This window comes from Salmo trutta, chromosome 29, assembly GCF_901001165.1.
Source record: "Salmo trutta chromosome 29, fSalTru1.1, whole genome shotgun sequence".
Lineage (NCBI taxonomy): Eukaryota > Metazoa > Chordata > Actinopteri > Salmoniformes > Salmonidae > Salmo > Salmo trutta.
The window spans coordinates 12,145,432-12,172,933 of record NC_042985.1 but is presented as its reverse complement, the minus strand read 5'-3'; the positions used below and the strand labels follow the sequence as shown (position 1 = coordinate 12,172,933).

The following is a 27,502-nucleotide window of genomic DNA, read 5'->3' as shown; positions in this document are numbered from 1 at the left end:
GATTTAAAAAAAAATAATAATATATATATTTTTTTATATGGAATAGCTACATAGGCGTAAAGAGGCCCATTATCAGCAACCATCACTCCTGTGTTCCAATGGCACGTTGTGTTAGCTAATCCAAGTTTATCATTTTAAAAGGCTAATTGATCATTAGAAAACCCGTTTGCAATTATGTTAGCACAGCTGAAAACTGTTGTGCTGTTTTAAAGAAGCAAGAGAACTGGCCTTCTTTAGACTAGTTGAGTATCTGGAGCATCAGCATTTGTTTTTGCATTGATTACAGCCTCAAAATGGCCAGAAACAAATAGCTTTCTTCTGAAACCCGTCAGTCTATTTTTATTCTGAGAAATGAAGGCTATTTTATACGAGAAATTGCCAAGAAACTGAAGATCTTGTACAATGCTGTGTACTACTCCCTTCACAGAACAGCCCAAACGGGCTCTAACCAGAATAGAAAGAGGAGTGGGAGGCCCCGGTGCACAACTGAGCAAGAGGACAAGTACATTAGAGTGTCTAGTTTGAGAAACAGACGCCTCCTCATAAGTCCTCAACTGGCAGCTTCATTAAATAGTACCCGCAAACACCAGTCTCAACGGCAAAAGTGAAGAGGTGACTCCGGGATGCTGGCCTTCTAAGCAGAGTTGCAAAGAAAAAGCCTTATCTCAGACTGGCCAATAAAAATAAAAGATTAAGATGGGTAAAAGAACACACACTGGACAGAGGAACATCCCGGAGTCGCCCCCACACACCTCCCAATTCATCGAGCCATGGACTCTACAAGGTGTCTAAAGCGTTCCACAGGGAAGCTGGCTCGTTGTCTCACAGTTCAGATGCTCCCATACTTACCCCTGTGCGTCTTAGGCAGGATCTATTGCTCACTACTTACATAGTGTTGTATTCTCCCCAGGAACTTATACTGTATATCACATAGAACAAACATCACATCTCTGACATGTGGAATAAGGAATCATGTAAGCTCAATTTCTGACATATTTCTTCAACGTTCCCCAAATTACTGATGATTGGTTGAAATAAATTGATAATAAGAAGATTGTGGAAGCTGTACTGTTAGATTTCAGTGCAGCCTTTGATATTATTGACCCTAACCTGTTGTTGAAAAGACGTATGGTTTATGGCTTTTCAACCTTTTGCCATATTGTGAATTCAGAGCTATCTATCTAATATAACTAGAAGGGTTTTCTTTAATGAAGCTTCTCTAATGTAAAACATGTAAAGTGTGGTGTACCACAGGGCAGCTCTCTAGGCCCTCTACTATTTTCTATTTTTTTCCAATGACCTGGCATTAAACAAAGCATGTGTGTCCATGTATGCTGATGATTCAACCATATACGCATCAGCAACCACAGGTAATGAAGTCACTGAAACCCTTAACAAAGAGTTGCGGTCTGTTTTGGAATGGGTGGCCAGTAATAAACTGGTCCTGAACATCTCTAAAACTAAGAGCATTGTATTTGGTACAAATCATTCCCTAAGTTCTAGACCTCACCTGAATCTGGTAATGAATGGTGTGATTGTTGAACAAGTTGAGGAGACTAAATTACTTGGTTACCTTAGATTGTAAACTGTCATAGTCAAAACCTATAGATTCAATGGTTGTAAAGATGGGGAGAGGTCTGTCTATAATAAAGAGATGCTCTACTTTTTTGACACCACACTCCAAAAAGCAAGTTCTGTAGGCTCTAGTTTTGTCGAATCTTGATTGTCCAGTGCTGCAAGGAAATAACTTGTTAAGCTGCAGCTGGCCCAGAACAAAGCGGCACGTCTTGCTCTTCATTGTAATCAGAGGGCTGATATAAATACTATGCATGCCAGTCTCTCTTGGCTAACAGTTGAGAGACTGACTGCATCACTTCTTCTGTTTATAAGAAACAATGTGTTGAAAATCCCAAATTGTTTGTATAGTCAACTTACACACAGCTCTGACACACACACTTAACCCACCAGACATGCCACCAGGGGTCTTTTCATAGTCCCCAAATCGAGAAAAAAATAAAGTGTACAATATTATATCGAGCCATTATTGCATGGAACTCCGTTCCATCTGAAATTGCTCAAATAAACAGCAAGCCTGGTTTAAAAAAACAGATAAAGCAACACCTCTCCCCTATTTGACCTATATAGTTTGTGTGTATGCATGGATATGTTTTCTACATGTGCCTTTTTAAAAAGGTATGTAGTTCTGTCCTTGAGCTGTTCTTGTGTATTGATTGTCTGTATTATATCATTCTGTTTCATGTTTTGTGTGGACCCCAGGAAGTGTAGCTGCTTCTTTTGCAACAGCTAATTGGGATTCTAATAAAATACCAAATACCCTTTTCAACATTCCCCTATTCAACGTAGCCAGACGTGATTCTAAGCGAGGTTTCCATCCAATTGACAGATTTTCATGTGAATATTTGCATATTTGCATAAAAACAATGTGTGTTTTCCCACCAATTTACTTGTTGCGGATATAAACCTGTGCCTTATGACGTAGTGCACATAAAAAAAAACGAGCTGTTTAAATTCCCATAAAAAAATATATAAATACAAGTAAATGGGTTTCCATCGCATTTTCAACTCTACTGATCATTTTGTCACCAAAAACTTTGTTTTATATGGCGAATGTGCCCACTCTGGTCTTTACATGTACGCTCTAGCCAATAACTTACAGATACAGTGCGGGTAGGCTACCTACATGATGAGATTCCTATTATAAACCAAAAGAGCAAGATACATATTTTTGTAAACAGCAGGCGATCATCATGTTACCAGAATAAGAGCCTCAATATTTATTGGAAAGGAGCATCAAACTCATCACTGTGCACTTTCACCACCCTGTGAAATTCATCAACTTATTTTATCTGTAGCCTAATACACTGCATGCTTTTCCAAGTCGTAGTGGGAGGACCACACAACATATCATTGTGACTTCAAGTTTACTTTATATGATGGTTATATGTTTGCGCATAAAGGTTTTTCCTCTGCCATTTCTCGCATAATACATTTTACAGACATACAAATATCTCACTTTGTCTAGCGAATCTTGTTTTGTCGACATTTTGAAAAATGTACCAACAAATTAGCAGTTTCCATCAGGCCTGTCGTGACTTTTCTTTATTTTTTATCCGACATGTACTTCACTCGCATAAAAAAAAAGTTGGATGGAAACCTGGTTATAGTCAGAGAAAGAATAAAACCACTTTCCAGTGAGGTCTCGGTTTTTCTCTCTTCTGGGTATAAACACCAGACTTCTCCAGGCTTTGTCCGACATCCTCCCAAGGCAGTGTTGGTCTATGTCCCAAATGGCACCCTATTCGGAACAATTGATATAGGGAATAGGGTGCCATTTGGGATACTGACTTGGTTTATTTTGGTTCCTGTGGTAAATATCGCAGTTATGAGTGACTGAGGGAGTGTGTCTTAGGTCCTGAGCATACTGTAATTATATCTGAGTGTGGTGACGTGACTTGGAGGCCATCCATTTTCCCTTTTAATACTCAGACTGAACACAGTCCTGCAAGGTAGAGTTCACTAGATGGGTTATGTCTTCCTCATCCCTGATGGGTGTGATGGTGGTAGAATAGCGTCCTCAATTTACAGTTTAGAAGTCACGCCATTAGGGACAGTAGATGTTACAACAGCCTGACCTTCATGACTAATGTTCAAACGTAGACATTAAACACTATCAAGGTTCTGTCTAATGCTTCTAAAATGTTACAACCCTTTTCTCAGTTAAGGTAGAGCTGTCAGTTAGTGTTATCATGATACTTGATTTTCAATGTCAAAAAAAGAACATTAAGCAGACTCCACTCAATGGTCCTTTTAAGAACCTGCTTTATGTCAAGTACTGTGTGCTGTAGCTTGAAGAGTAAACACGTGACCAGCTGTTAGAAACTAACATTAGGACTCTGATTTCCTCAGGGAATTCAGTCTGCTTAATGTTTTGTTTGCTTGCCATGATACTTTGAGAATTTTGATAAAACAACACTATTCAGTGTATGAGGGCAGGGTTGTACGGACTGTCAATGGTATACTAAGACATGTAATTGTCCGTTTTTGAAACAGGGACTATGTAATGTACAGGTTCAACTGGTTGAATCATACTATTTACAGTTGAAAGGGCTGACCATCATCTGAATCTGACAATGAACTGACAATATGCACCTGGTTTGTATTCACTACAAACTGAATGGAAGAAATGGACCGAAACGAGGAGGGGCTACCTGAACTTGTCCAATAAAACACATTTTCTTTGTATAATGTTTTCTGTTGCAAAACATTTAGCTGCGGTGTGCACTAATGAATACAACTTTGTATTTGTGTGTCTTCCCCAGAGTGTAACCTGGTCGAGGGAGAAGACCACGTGGAGGTGAATGGAGAGGTGTTCCCTAAACCCTTTGTGGAGAAACCCGTCTGTGCTGAAGACCACAACGTCTACATCTACTATCCCACTTCAGCGGGAGGGGGAAGCCAGCGCCTCTTCAGAAAGGTCACGTTCTGATCCCTAAGCCGTTAACCCCTTACAAAATGACCCCAATCCGTTCCTCTGTCTAACCCACATGGGAAAGGCCCTGGGGTATCTTTTTGACCAGGCTTCTTTCTCCCTCACACTTCCTCTCCTCCCTCAGCCCCAACCGAAGGGTTCCTCATAGCCATAATGGAAGTTATTCTAAAGCACATTAAGGGTACTGAAATAGGTGAAGCCACACCAGGCACTCACTCTGGCTGGGCTCCTCAACCAGGCAGGAACACGATGACATTAGAGCTGTGTTGACACTTGACATGCAACCTCTGCTATCAGATTACGAAGATCACATTGAAAAGGCAGGTGGTCGTGTGGTCAGATTGTGTTCAGATCTGGCTGACCACTTCAGGAGTCAGTCAGGGATGCATTGTGTGTGGATTTCTCCTCAGTCTGGACGCAATCAGGCTACCAAAAGTGCATACAGTGGGTGACGTCATCAGCATGTGAGGAACGTGTAGGCACGCTTCAAATGCTAGCCAGCTAGGTTATTTAGAGAAAATATTTTCGGTTTGGCCAGAGTTATGCTAACCTCTTTGCAATCCCTTTAACGTTGCTTTCTGGCTAGTTAGAGGTTAGCTACAGTAGTTGGCTTCTGCCATCCAGTTGGTGTTATCAGATTTAGCCGGTTCCACCGTTTTAATATTATGTGGGAATCCAGACACAATGTGGACACGGTAGACACATTTAAATGTAGGTCTAGAATTCCATGATCAGAACTCTAATCAGAATACAAAAGCTGCATGAACTGTCAAGTGTAGACACGGCCTAGGTTTTATCTAGTCTGCGTCCCAAATGGCACCCTATTCCCAATATAGGGCGACGCTTATGACCAGAGCCCTATGGGCCCCTGTAGTGCACTGCATAGGGAAGCAGGGTGCCATTTGGGATGCAGACATCCTGTTCTGACAGAGGGAGGAGAACAACCATCACTTTACTACAAAAGTGTTTTCAAACAAAGAAACCTGTTATTTTCTGATTTGACGGATGGTCTGGATTCGGTTATCACCTGTTATGCTACTGCCAGTAGGAAAAAACACACACCGTGCATTCAGAAAGTATTCAGACCCCTTGAATTTTAACACATTTTGTTATCTTACAACCTTATTTTAAAATGGATTAAATACTTTTTTCCCCCCTCATCAATCTACACACTACCCCATAATGACATAGTGAAAACAGGTTTTTAGAAATTTTTGCAAATGTATTAAAAATAATAAACAGATGCTTTGTTTACAAGTATTCAGACCCTTTGCTATAAGACTCGAAATTGAGCTCTGGTGCATCCTGTTTCCGTTGATCATCCATGAGATGTCTCTACAACTTGATTGGAATCCACCTGTGGTAAATTCCATTTATTGGACATGATTTGGAAAGGCACACGCCTGTCTATATTAGGTCCTACAGTTGACATTACAGAGCAAAAGCCAAGCCATTAGGTTGAAGGAATTGTCCGTAGAGCTCAGAGGTAGGATTGTTTCGAGGCACAGATCTGGGGAAGGGTACCAAAACATTTCTGGATGAAGTTTGGAACCATCAAGACTCTTCCTTGAGCTGGCTGCCCGGCCAAACTTAGCAATCGGGGGAGAAGGGTCTTGGTCAGGGAGGTGACCAAGAACCCGATGGTCACTCTGACAGAGCTCCAGAGTTCTCTGTGGAGATGGGTGAGCCTTCCAGAAGGACATCCATCTCTGCAGCACTCCACCAATAAGGCCTTTATGGTAGAGGTGCCAGATGGAAGCCACTCCTCAGTAAAAGGCACATGACAGCCCGCTTGGAGTTTGCCAAAAGGCACCTAAATGACTCTGACCATGAGAAACAAGATTGAACTCTTGGCCTGAGTGCAAAGCGTCACGTCTGTAGGAAACCTGGCACCATCCCTACGGTAAAGCATGGTGGTAGCAGCATCATGCTGTGGAGATGTTTTTCAGTGGCAAGGGCTGGGAGTCTAGTCAGGATCGAGGGAAAGATGAACGGAGCAAAGTACAGAGATCCTTGATGAAAACCTTCTCCAGAGTGCTCAGGACCTCAGACTGGGGCGAAGGTTCACCTTCCAACAGGACAACGACCCTAAGCACACAGCCTGGAGATACCTGAAAATAGCTGTGCAGCAACGCTCCCCATCCAACCTGACAGAGCTTGAGAGGATCTGCAGAGAAGAATGGGAGAAACTCCCCAAATACAGGTGTGCCAAGCTTGTAGCATCATACCCAATAAGACTCGAGGCTGTAATCGCTGCCTAAGGAACTTCAACAAAGTACTGAGTAAAGGGTTTGAATACTTATGTAAATGTGATATTTCAGTTTTTATTTTTTTATTATAAAACTGTTTTTGCTTTGTCATTATGGGGTATTGTGTGTAGATAAAGTAGTAAAGATGAGGATAAGCTCTTAAGGTTTAGTTTTTTGTGTCTTTTAGTCATAACATTCTTAAAGGGATACTTCAAGATTTTGGCAATAAAGCCCTTTTTCAGATGAACGCGTGGATGAAATAAACCTTCTCTGCATGCAGTTGGAAGGAACTTGCTAACTAGCGTTACCAAAATAGTGTCAGCGCAATGACTGGAAGTCTATGGTAACTGATAGCATGGTAAGTTATACCATAAACTTTTAGTCATTGTGCTAATTCTAGTCTCTTGAATTTCCTTCATAATTGATGTAAAGACTTAAAAATGGTATCCATGAGTTCATCTGACTCTAGGGAAGAAGATATAGGGGTTCATAAGTATCCCGGCCCTCACAGTTGTTTTATACTGCCTGAACTGTGATACTTTCAGTCAACTATTATGTTTTCTATATCTAGCTATATTCTATTGGGCCGTTTTTTTTAGTCCTGGACTAAAAAGCAAGCACTTTTTAATCCAAGGATGTATTCACTAGGAATGAAGCGGAACCAAGCAGACGGGAATGGAACAAAACTGTGATGGACCAACCTTTAGTTTCAAAACATCGTCCAAAACTTGAATTCACCCCAGGACTAGGCTTCATCTGAGTCTGGGAAACGTCCCGATAGAATATAGCTATCGTGACTGGATCTATATGTTCCATATTCTATAGGTATGTGTTTAACTGCACACACCAGTTGCTTGATTATGACAACTGCCAGGCCTACCTCGTGCTCTATTAACAGGCTCTGAGGTGAAACGTCATCTAGGTACAGATCTAGGATCAACTCCCCAATCATAACTTAACCATTAGTGGGAAAAATGCAAAACTCACCCAAGATCAGCGTAGTCCTCCAAATATACAACAGCTCATTGAAATTCTATTTGACTCCTAGTCTGTTTTATTCAGTGTGATCTCACCTCACATTCTCAGAGGGCTTTCGGGACTGTGGAACCTGTCATAAAACGGGCCAATGTTTTTGTCAGGATTTAAAATCAGCTATTGGGATCGAATGGTTATATCACACACAGTATTAGTATCCCTCTCAATCCAAGTCGACTGTAGTAAGCTGCTGTATGTGTTCTTCCTCTGAAATGCAATAGATCATAAGCGATGTGCAACACTGTGTACTGATGAATGAACCCTAGTCTCTTTCTTTGACTCTGGTTACAGTTGAGTTGTATGGTGGACGTTCATTCAGTCCTAATGTAATCCTATCGTGTGAAGAGCAGTGTTTCCCAAGTGTTTAGTCCACTGGGCGCCTGCTGGTGGGTGGTTTTATTCTGAGTTGTAGAATGATTGGTCTGTTTAGTTGGTATTTCACACCAACAGCTTTCAGTTGATTACAGAGCTAAAGGAGTTTGGGAACCAGTGCTGTAGACAGTACGTAGTTCTGACGCTGTTGCCTCTCTGTCCTGTAGATCGGGAGCCGGAGCAGTGTGTACTCACCAGAGAGCAACGTGAGGAAGACTGGCTCCTACATCTACGAAGAGTTCATGCCAACGGACGGGACGGACGTTAAGGTGTGTGTTATGCGATTGTCAGTCTGTATTTCTGTTTATCTGTCTGTATCTATGCATGTTTGTTTGTCTTATGCGAATGCACTCTGTGTGTGTGTGTGTGTGTGTGTGTGTGTGTGTGTGTCTGTACTAAATCTCTCCATGTGTATGTGTCCTCAGGTGTATACGGTGGGGCCTGACTATGCCCACGCTGAGGCCAGGAAGTCTCCTGCCCTGGACGGGAAGGTGGAGAGAGACAGTGAGGGGAAGGAGATCCGCTACCCCGTCATGCTCACCGCCATGGAGAAACTAGTGGCCCGCAAGGTCTGCCTGGCATTCAAGGTCAGTTATGGGTCAGTTGGTTGTGGGTTCGATTCCCATGTGGTGCTGAATAGATTCCCACATTATACTGAATAGCCGATAGGTGTGAACTATTTGCTGCTCTGGATAAAATCTTCATCAAGTGCCTCTGGGTAGGGGCTATGGGTCGACGTGGAATTGGTCATTGATTTGCCCATCTTCTATGTGATGAACTGGTACACAGTTCAGACCTGGGTTCGAATGCTATTTTAGATACCCTAGCTGTGCTTGCCTGTTGCAATGGGACCAATAGAAAAGTGCAAACCCCACCCACCTAGCACCCCAGGTAGGCTAAAGAAAGCACTTCAACTATTTGAACCCAGGTCTGATGTACTGTAGCTCCAGGCAGCCTGTTGAGTGCACTCTCAAGATGATCGATCACTTTGATTTATAAGGGAAGAGAAAACAGAACAGAGGCTGAGGTCATATAAAGGAGAATCAACAAACACACACCCTCAATAAGTACATTTTCCCCCTCTTACCCTGATTGATATTCTCGATAATGCCACCCCCAATTACACTGCATGTCATTCCTATCTGACTCTTTTCCCCCTGCAGCAAACAGTGTGTGGCTTTGACCTTCTCCGAGCCAACGGTCACTCCTACGTCTGCGACGTCAACGGCTTCAGCTTCGTCAAGAACTCCATGAAGTACTACGACGACTGTGCCAAGATCCTGGGGTACGATGTGCCAGAGGGCTATTTCAGTCATATTGTGTTTTCATAGGGTTACATTATGCCAGGGGTATGCCAGTTCTGACTCCTGGTCCAAGCGGGGCATAGTGTTCTGACTCCTGGTCCAACAGGGGCATAGTGTTCTGACTCCTGGTCCAACAGGGGCATAGTGTTCTGACTCCTGGTCCAACAGGGGCATAGTGTTCTGACTCCTGGTCCAACAGGGGCATAGTGTTCTGACTCCTGGTCCAACAGGGGCATAGTGTTGTGACTCCTGGTCCAACAGGGGCATAGTGTTGTGACTCCTGGTCCAACAGGGGCATAGTGTTGTGACTCCTGGTCCAACAGGGGCAGACTTCAGTTTGCAGACTTCAGATCCACCCCTGCTGTAGCACAACTGATTAGACTAATTGTGGTCTTTGTTGAAGCCTGGTTATTTGAGTTTAGTGTTGGTGCTGGGTTGTAATTAACCTGGCACCCTTCAGGATCAAGGTTGGCCACCCCCCCCCCCCCCCCCTTCTGTAAGCCAATAACAACTAGTCCAGTTCAGCACAAACTGATTAAAGGTAGCCTAGGGTGTCGTTTGGGACAGCTGATCCTGAATCATTTCACAGTTGTTTTGTTATGATTTTTAGCAGATGCTCTTGTCCAGAGCGACATGTAGTTAGTGGATTCATCTTAAGATAGCTAGGTGGAACAACCACATCTCAGTCATAGTAAGTATATGTTTCCTCAATAAAGTAGCTATCAGCAATATCAGTGGGGAAACAAATGGTACTACAGATTACTTGCATTTATCATTATCTCACTAGTTACATAGAAGTTAATAATCCATCAGAAGATCCAGATGTTGGTAAATGTTGACTGTATGTTAACCATAATGTATTTCTATGATGTGAACTGTTTCCTTGTCCTCTGCAGTAATATAGTGATGAGGGAGCTAGCTCCTCAGTTCCACATCCCCTGGTCCATCCCTACTGAGGCTGAGGACATCCCCATCGTCCCAACCACATCTGGCACCATGTGAGTCTCACATACACAGACTAGTATGTTAGTGCATATGATCGGTAAAACGTTGCCAAGACAAACTTGTAGGCGCAAAAACTTTGAAGAGGTAGACAAATGTACAACTTCACTGTAGCCACATAATCAAAACCACTGCTGTCTCAAAGATAACTGGCTTCACTGTGAAGTTTCTGCTTATTTAGACATGCCAGTGATGGGGTAAAAGTTGTTACCCCAACCTACCATCATTGTTCACTCGTATTACTTTTTGCTGTCACATTCCCTCCAATCAGGATGGAGTTACGCTGTGTCATCGCAATAATCCGCCACGGAGACCGAACTCCTAAGCAGAAGATGAAGATGGAAGTGCGGAATCCCATGTGAGTTCTTTGGTAACCCTGTATGTAAAGTCTAGGTGTAATGCCTTGGAAGTCATGATCGTCAATGACCCCTTAATTGTGTTTTTTTTAATTTAACCTTTATTTAACTCTTTTAAATCTTTAAATCGTGTCATAATAATCCTGACAAATTACCAGTCTTTAAGCTTCATGACATCCACTGTGATCCACCATGACGACTCGGCAGGTAGCCTATTGGCCATTAACCGAAAGGTCGCTGGTTCGAATCCCAAACAAACTAGATTTTAAAAAGTCTGCCGACGTGCCCTTGAGCAAAGCACCTAACCCTAATTGCTCCTGTAAGTCGCTCTGGATAAGAGCATCTGCTAAATAATCAAAATAAGTGACTTGATCTCTTTTATTTATTTATATATATTTTTTACTACATTTGGTATAAAATACAATGTCTTTCTCTCTTCAATAGGTTTTTTGAATTGTTTGACAAATACGGGGGTTACAAGACAGGGAAATTGAAGCTGAAGAAGCCCAAACAACTGCAGGTAACTAAATAGAATGAGCGACCAACAAAGCCATACGAGAAGAGGGCATTATTGTTTCAACGTTTCAGTACAAAGGCCTTTCTGGTCATGAGAAAGGCCTTTGTACTGAAAAGTTGATATTATACAAACTATATCCTCTTGTTTCTTCTATAGTATGTAGCCCTTTAGGGGATATACTTCACTGTTGATCTTTGTTATTTTACTCACTTTAGCCACTTCGTCATTTTTAGAAATGTGTTACGGTAGCTAGCGAATGAGTGTAGGAGGGATTTCTAACTAACTGTAAATAATACATCTGGCTGGCTAACTTACAGATGCGGTCAAATATATTGGCACTCTTGCATGATTCACTTTCTTCTAAAATCTGTTAATTACACTTTTGTTTTGTTTACATGTGTGTGTTTGATTAACAACTGCATAGGATCAAGATGAAGAAATAAATCTGAATTTACAATTTTTCTCTTCATTTGACCACATCTGTACTTAGTAAGATATAACTAACTTGACTAAATGTGGGTTGAAAGAATTCACTTAGTTAGCCATCGTACCGCTCTTTGATCGCAAATGTATCAATTCCTGTGTTGAGATGGTCAAAGCTGTGTGTAGGAATCCCATTTGACACGACTAATTTCAACTGTCCATTTTGTTTGTGTAAACCACAAGACTGTTAAAATAATTTCCTCAAAGTAATACACTCTATTCCATCTCTCTGATGGCTTTGTCATTTTGTCCATCTCCTTTGTGTGGTTAGGAGGTACTGGACATAGCTCGGCAACTGTTGCTAGAACTGGGTGATGGAAGAGAAGACTGCGAGATCGAAGAGAAGAAATCCAAACTGGAGCAGCTGAAGACCGTTCTGGAGATGTGAGTGACGTGTGTGGTGGCTAATTTCTGCATTACCAAATGAGGAGAGTTACAAACTTCCCACACCAGTCAGAGTTATACTTAAACTACATATTTAATAATAACAGCTTTGCAAAAGCACTTTGACTTTCAATGATGAGCCATCTCTAATGAACCATTGAAAGTGACAACACAAAAGTACAAAGATCTTTTATAGCCAAGACACACCCCTGTCAACCTACATGACGAACCACAGATCTTAGAAACAGTTCACAAAGGGACTTTATATTTGAGAAAGGAGTATCCCTTAGCCAGATAACATTCGCTATAAATTATCGTTCAGTTTGGTCCCTAAGACAAGGTTCTAATCTCGTTCCTGGTACTTCATAGCACAGAAACACCAACTCATCCAGTGGCATATATCAATTGTCAACTTTAGATACTCCCATCTCAAGTAAACCCCCTCTTGATCCCACTCCTGGACAAGCTCACTGAGGGGAGTGACTTGCGCACAGACATTGTGGAGACAAGTAATTGGTTCCCCATTAATCATGCCATCCCTTCAAATGCTTTAAGAATAGGTAAAGACACATTCACATATGAAGACAATGTTCCATTCTGTCCTCTTCCCTTTCTGATATTCTGCATAGCACCAGGGACATGTGAAAGACAAGCCTGACCTCTCCCCTCTCTGGGCCCCAAGTGACTGAGCCCCAGCTAAGGGAAAAGTGCAACTGAAAGACAGTCCAAAGGGATACATTCTAATGACAAGTATCTCACATAAGCATATTATGCTAATAAAACATCTTAATTATCTATGTTACCCAACTAATTCTGATTCATCCGCCACACGTGTCTAACTAGGCCAACGTGTTATTAGGCACACAATCTCACCTGGGGCTTCTTGATTTTCTGGGCCATCGTAGTTCTATCAAAATATCATCAAAACTAGATTGCGGAAAAATATGAACTGGACAACGCACATAATGTCCAGTTTTGTCTGTGCAATAACAAAGCTGTAAAGTAGTGTATGGAACCTGCAGGATAGTCCAATCAGATGTTATTCTTAGACATTTGAAAGATTGAGGAAGAGTGAATCAGTTCTCTTTGATCTGGTAACTAGTTAATGATGATGACAAATTATCTACAAGCAGCCAGAACAAAGTTGAGGCTGTTTAAAAAAAATGTCTGTTACTAACTGGTTTTGCATTCAACAACACTATCATTGCGTAGTCCCTGATTTCCAGGCACGTTTTGGCTAGCTAGACAATGACAAGTTGGCTGAAGCAGAAACAGACTGACACCCAGGCTATTCAATGCATGATTGACTGGACATGGGGACAGTCATAACACATGGTTCTCCCTTTTTTCTATTCCTGTCTTTTCCAGGTATGGCCACTTTTCCGGGATCAACAGAAAAGTGCAGATCACCTACCTGCCCCATGGGCAGCCCAAAACATCCAGCGAGGAGGAAGGTATGGAGAAAACGGAGGAAACATTTCACCTCTACTGCTTAGATCATAAGGGGCTTTCCCCCAGCCACCAGCACCACGTACTATATGTCTGAGTTGCATTTGTAGAAAAGGTGTTCTACTGTAAAACGTCCCTTATGCGCCAAGCCTCCAGCAAGCATCAGTGTCTTATGGTAGCCAGCACCACGTACTATATGTCTGAGTTGCATTTGTAGAAAAAGTGTTCTACTGTAAAACGTCCCTTATGCGCCAAGCCTCCAGCAAGCATCAGTGTCTTATGGTAGCCAAATATCACTTGACATTCTAGCAAATGAACACTGGTCTCTAGTAAGAGCTGGGTATCAGTTTCTCCTCATATGAACACATCAAATTGCCACTCTGCTTCAGTTCATAGTCATAGTTTATCTATCTAGCGCTAGACGTTTGAGCCCTGCATGTCAAAAACACCGTCGGTATTGCCAATTAGTGAGTTTGATCACAGAGTGGTAGGTAGGTTATCTGCAGGTACTTTTGCGCAATCTTCATTTTCTCATTTTGTAACAAATGCTTTGTGTGCTAAATGTAACAAAAGTGTTGTCAATTTCAAGCTGGGCTATCAGTGATAGGAATTGTATTAAATGCCTTAGTACAATACGTACTGGTCTCCAACCAAACTCCACTTCACACACAGTTAAAGCCAGCCTGGGCATTCAATTGAGGTTTTACGATACGTAGGATTGAAATGATTGCTAGTTAAGCTGATGTGTTGTTCCACAGACACATGTAAGGAGTGCCCTTCTCTGCTGCTGGTGTTGAAGTGGGGAGGGGAGCTGACCCCAGCAGGCAGGGTACAGGCTGAAGAGCTGGGCAGGGCCTTCCGCTGCATGTACCCCGGAGGACAAGGTGAAACCCACACACACACACCAAAACAATGTTGCCAACTATGTTCACTGAAAAAAACATTGATCATTGTCTATCGTTCTAGGAGACTACGCTGGGTTCCCTGGCTGCGGGTTGCTACGGTTACACAGCACGTACCGACACGACCTCAAGATCTACGCGTCTGACGAGGGCAGAGTGCAGATGACCGCCGCAGCTTTCGCCAAGGTAACCACTAGGCGTCAGAGGTTAGAGGTCAAAGCTCTTTGTGTGTGTAAATGTGTTTATCTGAGTGTTTGCCTGGCAGGGTCTGCTGGCGTTAGAGGGAGAGTTGACGCCCATCCTTGTGCAGATGGTGAAGAGTGCCAACATGAACGGCCTGCTGGATAACGACAGCGACTCACTCAGCGGCTGCCAACACCGCGTCAAGGCCCGTCTCCACGAGATCATGCAGAAAGACCAGGAGTTCACCGAGGAGGACTACGATAGGGTAATTGATTTCATTGAATTCCTGCTCAGCCAATCACTAAGTGCAACCGACCTGGGTAGTGTTCAGGGCACACCGTAGCAAAACTTTGTACGATGCAAAATGAAAACAGGCTAGTAGATAGTACCTGCCCATTCACTCCGCTTCGGGATGTTTTCATTGGTTTTGTGCCTCAGGTATCAAACTCGGGTCGTCTGTGTGCCCTAGCCTAGGCATTAGCTTGGGGAGCTAACATGTGTCTTATCAGGCCTAGGCATTAACTTGGGGCGCTGACACGAGTCTTATCAGGAAAGCATAGGTAGATTACCATACTACCTCCATTACAAACACAAGCTATAAAGAAAAGGGGTTAGAGGGAAAAAGAAATGGGCATTGTTACAAAGTCTCTAAAGTAAATCTAGCCTCCGGAAGGGCTTAATCCTAATGAGGTTTGCAAGCGGAACAAGCTCCCTTTTCCACAAATACTTTCTGAAGCTTTTAGTTTCCTCCTCATCCTTTCTAATGCATCTTACTGAATGGGAAAGGACAGAAGCTAGGCTAAATCAAGCTGGAGCTGGGCTAAATCAAGCTGGAGCTGGGCTAAATCAAGCTGGAGCTGGGCTAAATCAAGCTGGAGCTGGGCTAACTCATACGTGAGTGAGATGATGTATAGAAACTAGGGATTGCTACAGGAGGGTGGAAATTGTTCTATGTTATTGCTCTGCTCTTTGATCATTCTGGGCTCTGTAATTGGTTGTAATGAAAGCAAAGCAGATTTAGATGTTTTAAGCTATGCATTATTGCATAATGTTTTTTAGCGCGTTGTTTGTGTGTGTGTGTGTGTGTGTGTCCGTCCAGCTGGCCCCTACAGGTGCAGCCTCTGTGGTTAACTCTATGAGGATTGTGGAGAACCCTGTGATGACATGCGACCAGGTCTACACACTCATCCAGAGTCTCACCTCCCAGATACGCAAGAGACTAGAGGACCCCAAATCTGCAGGTACACCCTTTTGTTAACATAGTATAGCACTGTGATGGGGTTATTTCAGCTCGGTACAATGTTGAACACTAACCATACATTGGCAATCAATACAGCACAAGGCGAGGTGGATCTGCTGCTACTCTGTTGTTATCATCTATGCATAGTCACTTTAATAACTCTACCTACATCTACATATTACCTCGACCAACTGGTGCCACCGCACATTGACTCTGTACCAGTTCCCCCCTGTATATAGTTTCGCTATTGTTATTTTACTGCTGCTCTTTAATTACTTGTTACTTTTATTTCTTATTAGTTTTTTTTGTTAACTGCGTTGTTGGTTAGGGGCTCGTAAGTAAGCATTTCACTGTAAGGTTGTATTCGGCGCATGTGACTAATATAATTTGATTTGATCTGTACTAGTGGTCGACCGATTGATTTTTCAGCGCCAATACCGATTATTGGAGGACCCCAAATAAAAGCCGATACCAATTAATCGTCTGATTTTATTTATTTGTAATAATGACAATTACAACAATACTGAATGAACACTTATTTTAACTTAATATAATACATCAATAAAATCAATTTAGCCTCAAATAAATAATGAAACATGTTCAATTTGGTTTAAATAAATAATGCAAAAACTGTGTTGGAGAAGAAAGTAAAAGTGCAATATGTGCCATTTAAGAAAGCTAATGTTTAAGTGCCTTGCTCAGAACATGAGAACATATGAAAGCTGGTGGTTCCTTTTAACATGAGTCTTCAATATTCCCAGGTAAGAAGTTTTAGGTTGTAGTTATTATTACTATTTCTCTCTATACAATTTGTATTTCATATACCTTTGACTATTGGATGTTCTAATAGGCACTTTAGTATTGCCAGTGTAACAGTATAGATTCCGTCCCTCTACGTTTGAAACGCTATTAGCGCGCACCCGCTAACTAGCTAGCCATTTCACATCGGTTACACCAGCCTAATCTTGGGAGTTGACAGGCTTGAAGTCATAAACAGCGCAATGCATTGTGAAGAGCTGCTGGCAAAACGCACGAAAGTGCTGTTTGAATGAATGCTTTGAGCCTGCTGGTGCCTACCATCGCTCAGTCAGACTGCGCTATCAAATCATAGACTTAATTATAATATAATAAACACACAGAAATACGAGCCTTAGGTCATTAATATGGTCGAATCCGGAAACTATCATCTCGAAAACAAAACGTTTTTTTCTTTCAGTGAAATACGGAACCGGTCTGTATTTTATCTAACGGGTGGCATCCCTAAGTCTAAATATTCCTGTTACATTGCACAACCTTCAATGTTATGTCATAATTACGTAAAATTCTGGCAAATTAGTTCGCAACGAGCCAGGCAATGAATGCAAGAGCAGTGACACAATTTCATGTTAGCAGGCAATATTAACTAAATATGCAGGTTTAAAAATATATACTTGTATTGATTTTAAAGAAAGGCATTGATGTTTATGGTTAGGTACATTGGTGCAACGACTGCTTTTTTCGCAAATGCGCTTGTTAAATCATCACCCGTTTGTCGAAGTAGGCTGTGATTCGATGAGAAATTAACAGGCACCGCATCCATTATATGCAACACAGGACACGTTAGATAAACTAGTAATATCATCAACCATGTGTAGTTAACTAGTGACTATGTTAAGATTGATCGTTTTTTATAAGATAAGTTTAATGCTAGCTAGCAACTTACCTTGGCTTCTTGCTGCCCTCGCGTAACAGGTAGTCAGCCTGCCATGCAGGCTCCTCGTGGAGTGCAATGTAAGGCAGGTGGTTAGAGCGTTGGACTAGTAACCAGAAGGTTGCAAAAACGAATCCCCCTTGAACAAGGCAGTTAACCCCTGTTCCTAGGCCGTCATTGAAAATAAGAATGTGTTCTTAATCTGACTTGCCTAGTTAAATAAAGGTGTAAAAAATAAAAATTGGCAAATCGGTGGCCAAAAATACAGATTACCGATTGTTATGAAAACTTGAAATCGGCCCTAATTAATCGGCCATTCCGATTAATCGGTCGACCTCTAATCTGTACCAATCCCAGACTACTGTGTTTCTCCTACCTGTCCTCTACTTCCTCTTCTCCTCCATCTCATCTCCTTTTCTTCCTCTTCTCCTGACCCTCAGACCTGCAGCTGTACCACAGTGAGTCTCTGGAGCTGATGCTGCAACGCTGGTCCAAGCTGGAGCGGGACTTCCGGATGAAGAGTGGCCGCTACGACATCAGCAAGATCCCGGATATCTATGACTGCGTGAAGTACGACGTGCAGCACAACGCCACGCTGGGCCTGGAGGACACACTGGAGCTGTTCAGGCTGTCCCGAGCCCTCGCCGACATCATCATACCACAGGTGAGGGAGGGGTGGAGTGGATGGATGGAATGGTGAGTGGAGAGAGGGATGGAGGGAGTGGAGAGATGTTTGGAGAGATGGATTGATGTCCCGTGTGGCTCAGTTGGTAGAGCATGGTGTTTGCAACGCCAGGGTTGTGGGTTCGATTCCCACGGGGGACCAGTACGGAGACAAAATGTATGAAATGTACGAAATGTATGCATTCACTACTGTAAGTCGCTCTGGATAAGAGCGTCTGCTAAATGACTAAAACATAAAAATGATACTCTGGAGCTGTTCAGGTTGTCACATGCTCTCGTTGATATTATCATACCACAGATGAGGAAGGAGGGTTGGGTGGGTCAGTTGTAAGTGGTAGATGGATACTCTGGAGCTGTTCAGGTTGTCACACGCTCTCGCTGATATTATCATACCACAGATGAGGAAGGAGGGTTGGATGGGTCAGTTGTAAGTGGTAGATGGATACTCTGGAGCTGTTCAGGTTGTCACACGCCCTCGCTGATATTATCATACCACAGATGAGGAAGGAGGGTTGGCTGGGACAGTTGTAAGCGGTAGATGGATACTCTGGAACTCCACAGGCTGTCACAAGCTCTGGCTGACATCCTCATACCTACTGTTGATGGACACCAGTCACTGTTTATATGCTCCCAGACTTTGTATACAGCAACGCTCTGACCGCTGTGTGTCTTAGGCAGGGAGTAATGCTCACGACTTGTGTATTCTCCTCAGGAATACGGCATTAACAAAGTGGAGAAGCTGGACATAGCGTACGCCTACTGCCTACCTCTGGTCAAGAAGATCCAGCTGGACCTCCAGAGGACCCACGAGGATGAGTCAGTCAACAAACTCCATCCACTGTGAGTCTTGACTCACAGGGCAGCAATAGTCAAGTTGCACCTAGACGCTGATTTAAGGTCCGTTGTGTTTCCTCTCTCCGAATGGTTAAGATTTGTAAAGGGTGAGCTGATCCTAGATCTGCGTGTAAAGGCAACAGCAACATGAAGTTGTAGCTCAGTCAATTATGTCTTTGTTCACAGGGTCCATGTTTGACGGCAATAAAAAAACAAAAAAAAACATTTATGTTCTGTTTCTCTGGCGACTCAGGTACTCTCGAGGAGTGATGTCACCAGGTCGCCACGTGCGGACACGTCTGTACTTCACCAGCGAGAGTCACGTCCACTCTCTACTCAGCACCTTCCGCTATGGAGGCCTGCTCGACGTAAGCATATAACTACCACAGAGGAACTACGGTTACCTAGAACTACATTTCCCTGAACAACAGCAACAGAACTACATTCGATCCAATAATTGGTGTGTGTGTGTGACAGGAGGAGAAGGACCAGCAGTGGAAGCGGGCGATGGACTACCTTGGTGCCGTTTCTGAACTCAACTACATGACCCAGATAGTTATCATGCTCTATGAGGACAACAACAAGGTAGTGGTGTGTGTGTGTGTGTGTTTCTGTAGTAGGTGTGTGTCTGTTTCCCTTTCTTTCACTAAGCCCTCTCTGTGCTGTCCCTCAGGACCCGTCGTCAGAGGAGCGTTTCCATGTGGAGCTTCACTTCAGCCCTGGGGTCAAAGGTTGCGAGGAGGAGGAGAAAGCACCAATGGGCTTCGGCTTCCGTCCCGCTTCTGCAGAGGTAAGTGTTTGTCTGGTCCTAATGTTAATCTAATAGGATGTTTTCACATATGAAGTTCACTACCATGGTTTGGTTTTATGAGGCATTTCTGAGAATTCTACAAAATATATTATGGTTTAACAAGAACTGAAAATAACCGTTTCACGGTGCAAGATACACATTCTACATGACTTAGCAAGCTAGCTTGTTTACAACGGGCAAAAGTTTAACGCTACTCGGGCTGCCGTGTCACAAAGCCTGGTACTCTGGTCCTGGATCTTGATCCCACCACTCTGGCAGGTCCAGGATTCATTCAGCCAAGGTTTGTTTGAGTTTCAAGCATGCTTTATAGCGCGGATCAGGGTACCAAACTATCCAGCATCCGGATCATACAGGGAACTGTGAAAGTGCCCATAGTGGTACATCAATGCCCTGTGAAGTGTGTGGGTATGGTATATTGTATTTTTTTAAATGTGTTGTGTGCACATGCCCCATGTCTGTGGTACCTTTCTTCCTGGTTCAGAATGATCAGAAACAGACAGACCCTGGCAGCTTGGAGGATCTATCACGTGATGAGCCCGACCGGGCCCTGCCACTCTCTGAGCCAATGGGCATCCACCGGAGATCCCCTCTGATTCGCAACCGGAAGACTGGGTCTATGGAGGTAAAATCTCACACACACACACACACAACCTTCTATTGTCAGTAATGCCAGAGGTAGTGATAGTAGTAGCAGCAGCAGTGAAAGATGAGACAAGGATTGCAAGCATCTTTAGACTATAGAGATATACTATAAGACTTTTGTGATCCATGAGTTAGGATGCAGCCATAAGCCAGGGCTTTCCTGCTGTGTTGTTGCTCTGAGTTACTTGTCTGTCTGGCAGAGGTCACGTGGTCCTTCAGTCTGGCAGCCAGTGATGGAGATCTGTGTATGGTGTCAGATGCTCTGAATTTGCTCCTTACCATATAATGTGTGTATGTGTCACCCCAGGTCCTGTCAGAGACGTCTTCATCCAAAGCAGGCAGCTACCGTCTCTTCCCCTCCTGCTCTCGCCAGTCCCCTGAGATGAAGCAGAGTGGTCTAGGTGGGTGTCTCCTTCCTCCCTGCTCCCTAACACGCTCAGCTCTAGGATCAGTTTCCCCTCCCCCAATCCTAGCCTTAACCATTAGTGGGGGGAATGCAAAATGAACCTAAGAGCAGCATCTAAGGGCAACTTTACCCAATCCTTCCCTTACACTGTAGCTATGGCAACTGTGTTTACCTATATCACCCCAACTGTCATTAAAGCCTATGGTGGTAGAGTGAGGGGTGGGATTGGTGCTCTCACAGTCTATTTCTGACAGAAATCAACCTGGAGTTAGATACTGTACTATGGACCATGCTAGAGGCCTAGCTAGGTACTAGTCCCGTGTATCTCAGTTGGTAGAGCATGGCGCTTGCAACGCTTGTGTTGTGGGTTTGATTCCCACGGGGGACCGGTATGAAAATGTATGCACTCACTACTGCTCTGGATAAGAGCGTCTGCTAAATTACTAAAATGTCAGATGTACTATGGACAATACTACAGGCCTAGCTAGGCACATACGGACCATGCTAGAGGCCTAGCTACCGTAGGCACATACGGACCATGCTAGAGGCCTAGCTACCGTAGGCACATACGGACCATGCTAGAGGCCTAGCTACCGTAGGCACATACGGACCATGCTAGAGGCCTAGCTACCGTGGGTACATACGGACCATGCTAGAGGCCTAGCCACCGTGGGTACATACGGACCATGCTAGAGGCCTAGCCACCGTGGGTACATACGGACCATGCTAGAGGCCTAGCCACCGTGGGTACATACGGACCATGCTAGAGGCCTAGCCACCGTGGGTACATACGGACCATGCTAGAGGCCTAGCCACCGTGGGTACATACGGACCATGCTAGAGGCCTAGCCACCGTGGGTACATACGGACCATGCTAGAGGCCTAGCCACCGTGGGTACATACGGACCATGCTAGAGGCCTAGCCACCGTGGGTACATACGGGCCATGCTAGAGGCCTAGCCACCGTGGGTACATACGGGCCATGCTAGAGGCCTAGCCACCGTGGGTACATACGGGCCATGCTAGAGGCCTAGCCACCGTGGGTACATACGGACCATGCTAGAGGCCTAGCCACCGTGGGTACATACGGACCATGCTAGAGGCCTAGCCACCGTGGGTACATACGGACCATGCTAGAGGCCTAGCCACCGTGGGTACATACGGACCATGCTAAAGGCCTAGCCACCGTGGGTACATACGGACCATGCTAGAGGCCTAGCCACCGTAGGTACATACGGACCATGCTAGAGGCCTATTCAAGTGGTAGCCAAGTTTTAAGATTGTAGGGATGTGTAGTTATCTTGTCACTGATTTTTTTTTTTTTTTTTAATTTTATCAGAGTTTTGGTAAAAATGTATGTTTTTATGATTAACCATCCTAATGACAATTCTTTGAGTTTCCAAGTGCATCTACTCTAATTTAGGATTTTTGTAACAATTGAGAAACTTACTTTGAACTTACTGGTTTGAATGCTAATATTAGCTTCATAACATTGAATCAGCTGGGCCGCGGTCATTAACACCATATTAGGAAGGAATAGGGTTCCATTTGCAATGCACAATGGTGTTTTCCTGCTTTTTAAATGGAGGTCAATGGAGAAAGATTTTTAAAATTGATTGAATGGCTATTTTTACCAGGTTGGCACCAGCAACTTAAGTAAATAAATTACACATAGACAATAATCACTTGCCACCAACCAAATTTAATTAGAATTTTGTGTAATTTAGTCCAGGCCATAATTATTATTATTATTTTTTTTACAAAAGACAATTAGTTTTTTCACTTCAAAGTAAAAACCAAACAAATGCAGTTTGGCAAAAAAGTATTTAGTCAGCCACCAATTGTGCAAGTTCTCCCACTTAAAAAGATTAGAGAGGCCTGTAATTTTCATCATAGGTACACGTCAACTATGACAGACAAAATGAGAAAAAAAATCCATAATATCACATTGTAGGATTTTTTTATGAATTTATTTGCAAATTATGGTGGAAAATAAGTATTTGGTCAATAACAAAAGTTTATCTCAATACTTTGTTATATACCCTTTGTTGGCAATGACACAGGTCAAACGTTTTCTGTAAGTCTTCACAAGGTTTTCACACACTGTTGCTGGTATTTTGGCCCATTCCTCCATGCAGGTCTCCTCTAGAGCAGTGATGTTTTGGGGCTGTCACTGGGCAACACGACTTTCAACTCCCTCCAAAGATTTTGAACCTACGACCTTGACATTGCTAGCGTCACTCTCTTACCAGCTGAACCACATATTATCAGAGCCAGTAAGGTCTAGTCAGAGCGCTAATGTGAAAAGGGTGTTAAATAAGCCTAGTGGCTCATAATAAGTCTATTTACAGTAGATCCCTTGGCCTTGCATAGGTTAGGAGTCAGGATGTTGAATGACCTTAGTATGGGGAGTCATGTGACTACTACACCTGGGTTCAAACACTATTTGAAATCTTGCAAATACTTGTGGTGTTAGCTCTAGTCTGTCTAGAGTGAGTGCCAGATGGATGGGGTTTTATTAATTCATTTTTTATTTAATCTTTATTTAACTAGGCAAGTCAGTTAAGAACAAATTCTTATTTACAATGACGGCCTAGGAACAGTGCCTTGTGCCTTGTTTGGGGGCAGAACGACAGATCTTTACCTTGTTAACTCGGGGATTCAATCTAGCAACCTTTCGGTTACTGGCCCAACGCTCTAACCACTAGGCTACCTGTCGCCCACGGTTTCCACTTTAAAACTGTTCTGTTGGTTCCTTTGCGCCAGACAAGCTCAACAAGCCCAGATACAGTATTTGATAGGATTTCAAACAGTATTTCAACCCAACCCTCATGCTAACTGAGTCAGAGCATTGTTTGAATAACTGCATGTTGTGTTGTGGTGACTAATTCCCCCACCCCTCCCACAGGATCTCAGTGTGCGGGACTCTTCAGCACCACTGTCCTGGGAGGCTCCTCTAGCGCCCCCAACCTGCAGGACTACGCGCGCACACACCGGAAAAAGTTCTCCTCAGGCAGCCTGTCCTATAAAGACGGTATGTGGCCAAGGTCCTGTTTCTAATTCCTCTAGGCTAGAGAGACACACAGTGGATGGGTATTGTTAGATCTGGGGTGGGCAACCCTGTTCCTGCACTCCCTGTGGTTATCTAGGACCATGGTTGTCTAACCCTGCATTAGACTGCTGGCCACCAGACCTCCATACCATCCCTCACATTGCATAGTCACACACCAAGCAGGGCAGGTTTCCCTTCATGCTTGTAATGCACCTTGGTGCTTTTCACACTACTGAGCCAAACCAAGCTGAGCTGGCCTGGTCACATCCACCGTAGTTGCTGGAACCATGCAGTAAAGGAGAAATATGAAAATAAATGATCCAAGCCAGCACAGTTTGGTTCGGCACGATAGTGTGAAAATGGTCAATTCAGTAGCCAAGTTGTTGTCTTGCCAAGACCACGATGTAGCCTGCGTTGATACACGTAGAAACAGTGTGGCACCCAGGTTAAGGAACTTTGACATTTTTGGAATATGGAACATAAGTTTGTCAGTTGACGATGGCATTTCTCCCTTAAAGACTGGCAAAGCACAAAGCCTGAAAAGATCAATTGGGGCCACAAGGTAGTAGCCACAGCTGAACATATTCCCTTAGAAACCCTGACCTAAACCAGATGTTACACCACTGTTGTGATCTCATATTTGTTGCATGGTTCATGTTTTAGTATTCATATCTGTTTAACATGGTCTTACAACTATTTACACGCAATAAGGCTAACATAGAACACTTATCTAACTCACTACTGTAGGTATCCTGCCTCCTTCAATATCAACCTGCTGGCACATAGTGCTGCAGTATAATTAGGAAATATCTGTAAAGACTTCTTGTGAAATATCTGTAGTGCTTCCATATCAAGTGTCCAGTAGAAACTAGACTAAATGTCAAAGCTGTATAAATTATCTTCAGTTTAATGGAGAACAAATAATCTGTAGGCCTATTTATAATGTTGACTTGTAAGATATTCTAAATGGACTTGTAAGATTTATTTATATATGTATATTTTCAAATTCTTTCTAGAACATTCCCATGGTTTCCTGATCAGAGTTGAATGTATTTATGAGACTCGGTCAGCAGATGGCTCTGGAGCTCTAGTAGAAAGTCCCAGTAGTTGATTTAGCTGAAGTCCCATTCAATGATGAGCACAGTATGCCGTTGTCCATACTCTTACTTGGCCATGTTTGCTCTTACAATACGCACATATTTGCATATATGCACATATTTGCGCTGATATCACGACGCACACACGTGAGTGATTAGGCCATTCTGTATTTGGATCTGTTTGAGCCTAAATGACAGCTTTGTTTTAGTTTTTTTATGGAGAGAATGCCCTCATCATTAATTGCTGTCATTGACGGTCAAGAGATGCCATTTTGTGTTTACCTGTACATACCAACTTTACGTAGCGGTCAAGCTTTTGAGTTGTTCATTGTCTTTTGTGTTCTCTAGACCAGCAGACATGGGATGACAAAGCTGTCTGTAGTTGGCTGTCCACATGGTGTCACTGTGATGTTGTCATAGCTGTTTTTCTATTGGGCTGCCATCTTCTCGGTTGTCTTGTTGCGTCTCACTCAGTGTCGAGTCACGCTCAGTGTCGAGTCACGCTCAGTGTCGAGTCACGCTCAGTGTCGAGTCACGCTCAGTGTCGAGTCACGCTCAGTGTCGAGTCACGCTCAGTGTCGAGTCACGCTCAGTGTCGAGTCTCGCTCAGTGTCGAGTCTCGCTGTGTCGAGTCTCGCTCAGTGTCGAGTCTCACTCATCATGTCTGCTGTTCCATGAAGTCTATCATTCGCATCCTTACTCTGGTTAGTGATCATGAAAAACATCTGAATCAGAGATCACTGTGATCTTTGGTGTTCTCATACATAGTCCCTTTTGAAGAACCTATAGTGACGTGATTAGTGCTTGTGTGTGCATGCATGTGTCTGAAGCTGACCTCCTTCCAGCAAAATGGTGTTGAGCAGTACTTTGCTGCTGTCAGTCTTGATGCTTTGTTACTTCGAACAATACTCCAAGCTTTTGATATAGTTTGCCCAGCACCGTGGCACACCTGAGGGGCTGATAACCTAATTCACAATGGAATGTGCAAGCTAAATCAAACGCACCATATCTCTCTCCTCCTGTATTTGGGACGCAACACATCTGAAGGGAGTGGTTGGAGTTGGGGGCGTGTATAGGCCTACATCATACGTACCGCTAAATGTCCCTAATCGTTGAGAAGTTGTCAAGATGGGAAATGGGATTTTGTTTTCCTTTTTTGTCTTCCATCTCCTACATTTCCAGCCGTCTCATTTCGTCCTGTCACCATGAGAGATTTTCATCCAATGTGCCTGTAATTTGATCTTGAAAGTGTCCGCACTTCTGACACCTTGTACCTCGTCAATTATAGACCATCTAGCGTGTTCCTCCAAAAGATCCTGCCTCTGTCCCTCTGATGTCCCTTTTTTATCTTAACTCCTCTTAGAACCACAAACACTTCACATGGAGTTTTATTTTATTTACCTTTATTTATTAGTAACTTGTGTACTTTTCTGCTATGGCCCCTAAATGATTCCCACCTTTAGCACTGTACCTAACGCCAGAAAAACTATTTTCAAGAAGAGTTAACACCCCTCCCACCAAGACATCCAGTGTACACACACACAAACCCTTTGCAGGTGCTCTGTGACCGATGGTAACACTAGTGACCTTTTTCTATTTCCTCAGAGTTGTTGTCTATGCCGGCAGTAAAGAGATTTTCTGTGTCGTTTGCAAAGCATCCGACTAATGGTACGTCTGCTTCTTTCCGGTATATTTCCACTTCTCCACCTCTGTTTGTCTTGCATGTCTTTGGAAATCTCTCTTTATTTGTACATTTCGGTTCTACTTCACGTGGCCGTTACTACCATGTTTCCCAACCCTCTGGGGTTTCCAGTTTTTCTTCTGTCTACCCATTCACTTTATCACTACCCCACATTCTTTGTTACATTTTCACCCTCACCTAATGATTCCATCTTTGTCAGTGGATTGTGTGTGTGTGTGTGTGTGTGTGTGTGTGTGTGTGTGTGTGTGTGTGTGTGTGTGTGAGAGATCTTGGATGTGTGTGTACATACACATCTATTATTTATGTTGAAGATGTGTATTGAAACTATCTCTTGAAAACACCAACCAAAAACCCTCACCAAGTCCTAACCCTTCCCCTGTTTCTTGTGACTTCAGTCCCCTCTATTCTCATTTAATATTCTGCATTGGCAACCTAAGCTACAACTTATAGCCTACACTTGAATAGGTGACTGGATAACTGAATAAACTGTTTTGCAGTCTAGATTGGCTGGGACAGAACGATTGGCAGTTACTGCTAAACGGGGAAAGGATTAACGTGTTTACGAAGAAAAAAAAATTGTACCACGTATGGTTGTCAT

The 27,502-nt window shown here is 43.3% G+C and overlaps 1 protein-coding gene across 6 annotated transcripts in view; it reads left to right on the top strand.

Annotated features, from left to right (window-relative positions):
* Positions 1-27,502, top strand: part of LOC115166931 (inositol hexakisphosphate and diphosphoinositol-pentakisphosphate kinase 2) — a 53,044-nt gene that overhangs the window by 7,345 nt on the left and 18,197 nt on the right. For 3 of the 6 annotated variants that reach the window (XM_029720875.1, XM_029720873.1, XM_029720871.1), the window contains exons 6-27: positions 4,341-4,495; positions 8,334-8,435; positions 8,592-8,753; positions 9,330-9,451; positions 10,367-10,468; positions 10,744-10,830; positions 11,273-11,348; positions 12,100-12,212; positions 13,581-13,666; positions 14,420-14,545; positions 14,628-14,749; positions 14,829-15,011; positions 15,846-15,987; positions 18,117-18,340; positions 19,073-19,200; positions 19,448-19,562; positions 19,672-19,779; positions 19,868-19,984; positions 20,487-20,627; positions 20,955-21,048; positions 23,962-24,087; positions 26,808-26,870. In XM_029720875.1, coding sequence (XP_029576735.1) covers positions 4,341-4,495; positions 8,334-8,435; positions 8,592-8,753; positions 9,330-9,451; positions 10,367-10,468; positions 10,744-10,830; positions 11,273-11,348; positions 12,100-12,212; positions 13,581-13,666; positions 14,420-14,545; positions 14,628-14,749; positions 14,829-15,011; positions 15,846-15,987; positions 18,117-18,340; positions 19,073-19,200; positions 19,448-19,562; positions 19,672-19,779; positions 19,868-19,984; positions 20,487-20,627; positions 20,955-21,048; positions 23,962-24,087; positions 26,808-26,870 — 2,694 coding nt within the window. Of the gene's footprint in view, positions 1-4,340; positions 4,496-6,852; positions 7,585-8,333; positions 8,436-8,591; positions 8,754-9,329; positions 9,452-10,366; positions 10,469-10,743; positions 10,831-11,272; positions 11,349-12,099; positions 12,213-13,580; positions 13,667-14,419; positions 14,546-14,627; positions 14,750-14,828; positions 15,012-15,845; positions 15,988-18,116; positions 18,341-19,072; positions 19,201-19,447; positions 19,563-19,671; positions 19,780-19,867; positions 19,985-20,486; positions 20,628-20,954; positions 21,049-23,961; positions 24,088-26,807; positions 26,871-27,502 lie in introns of those variants that run through there. The other 3 variants (XM_029720876.1, XM_029720874.1, XM_029720877.1) reach the window with 2 other exon arrangements.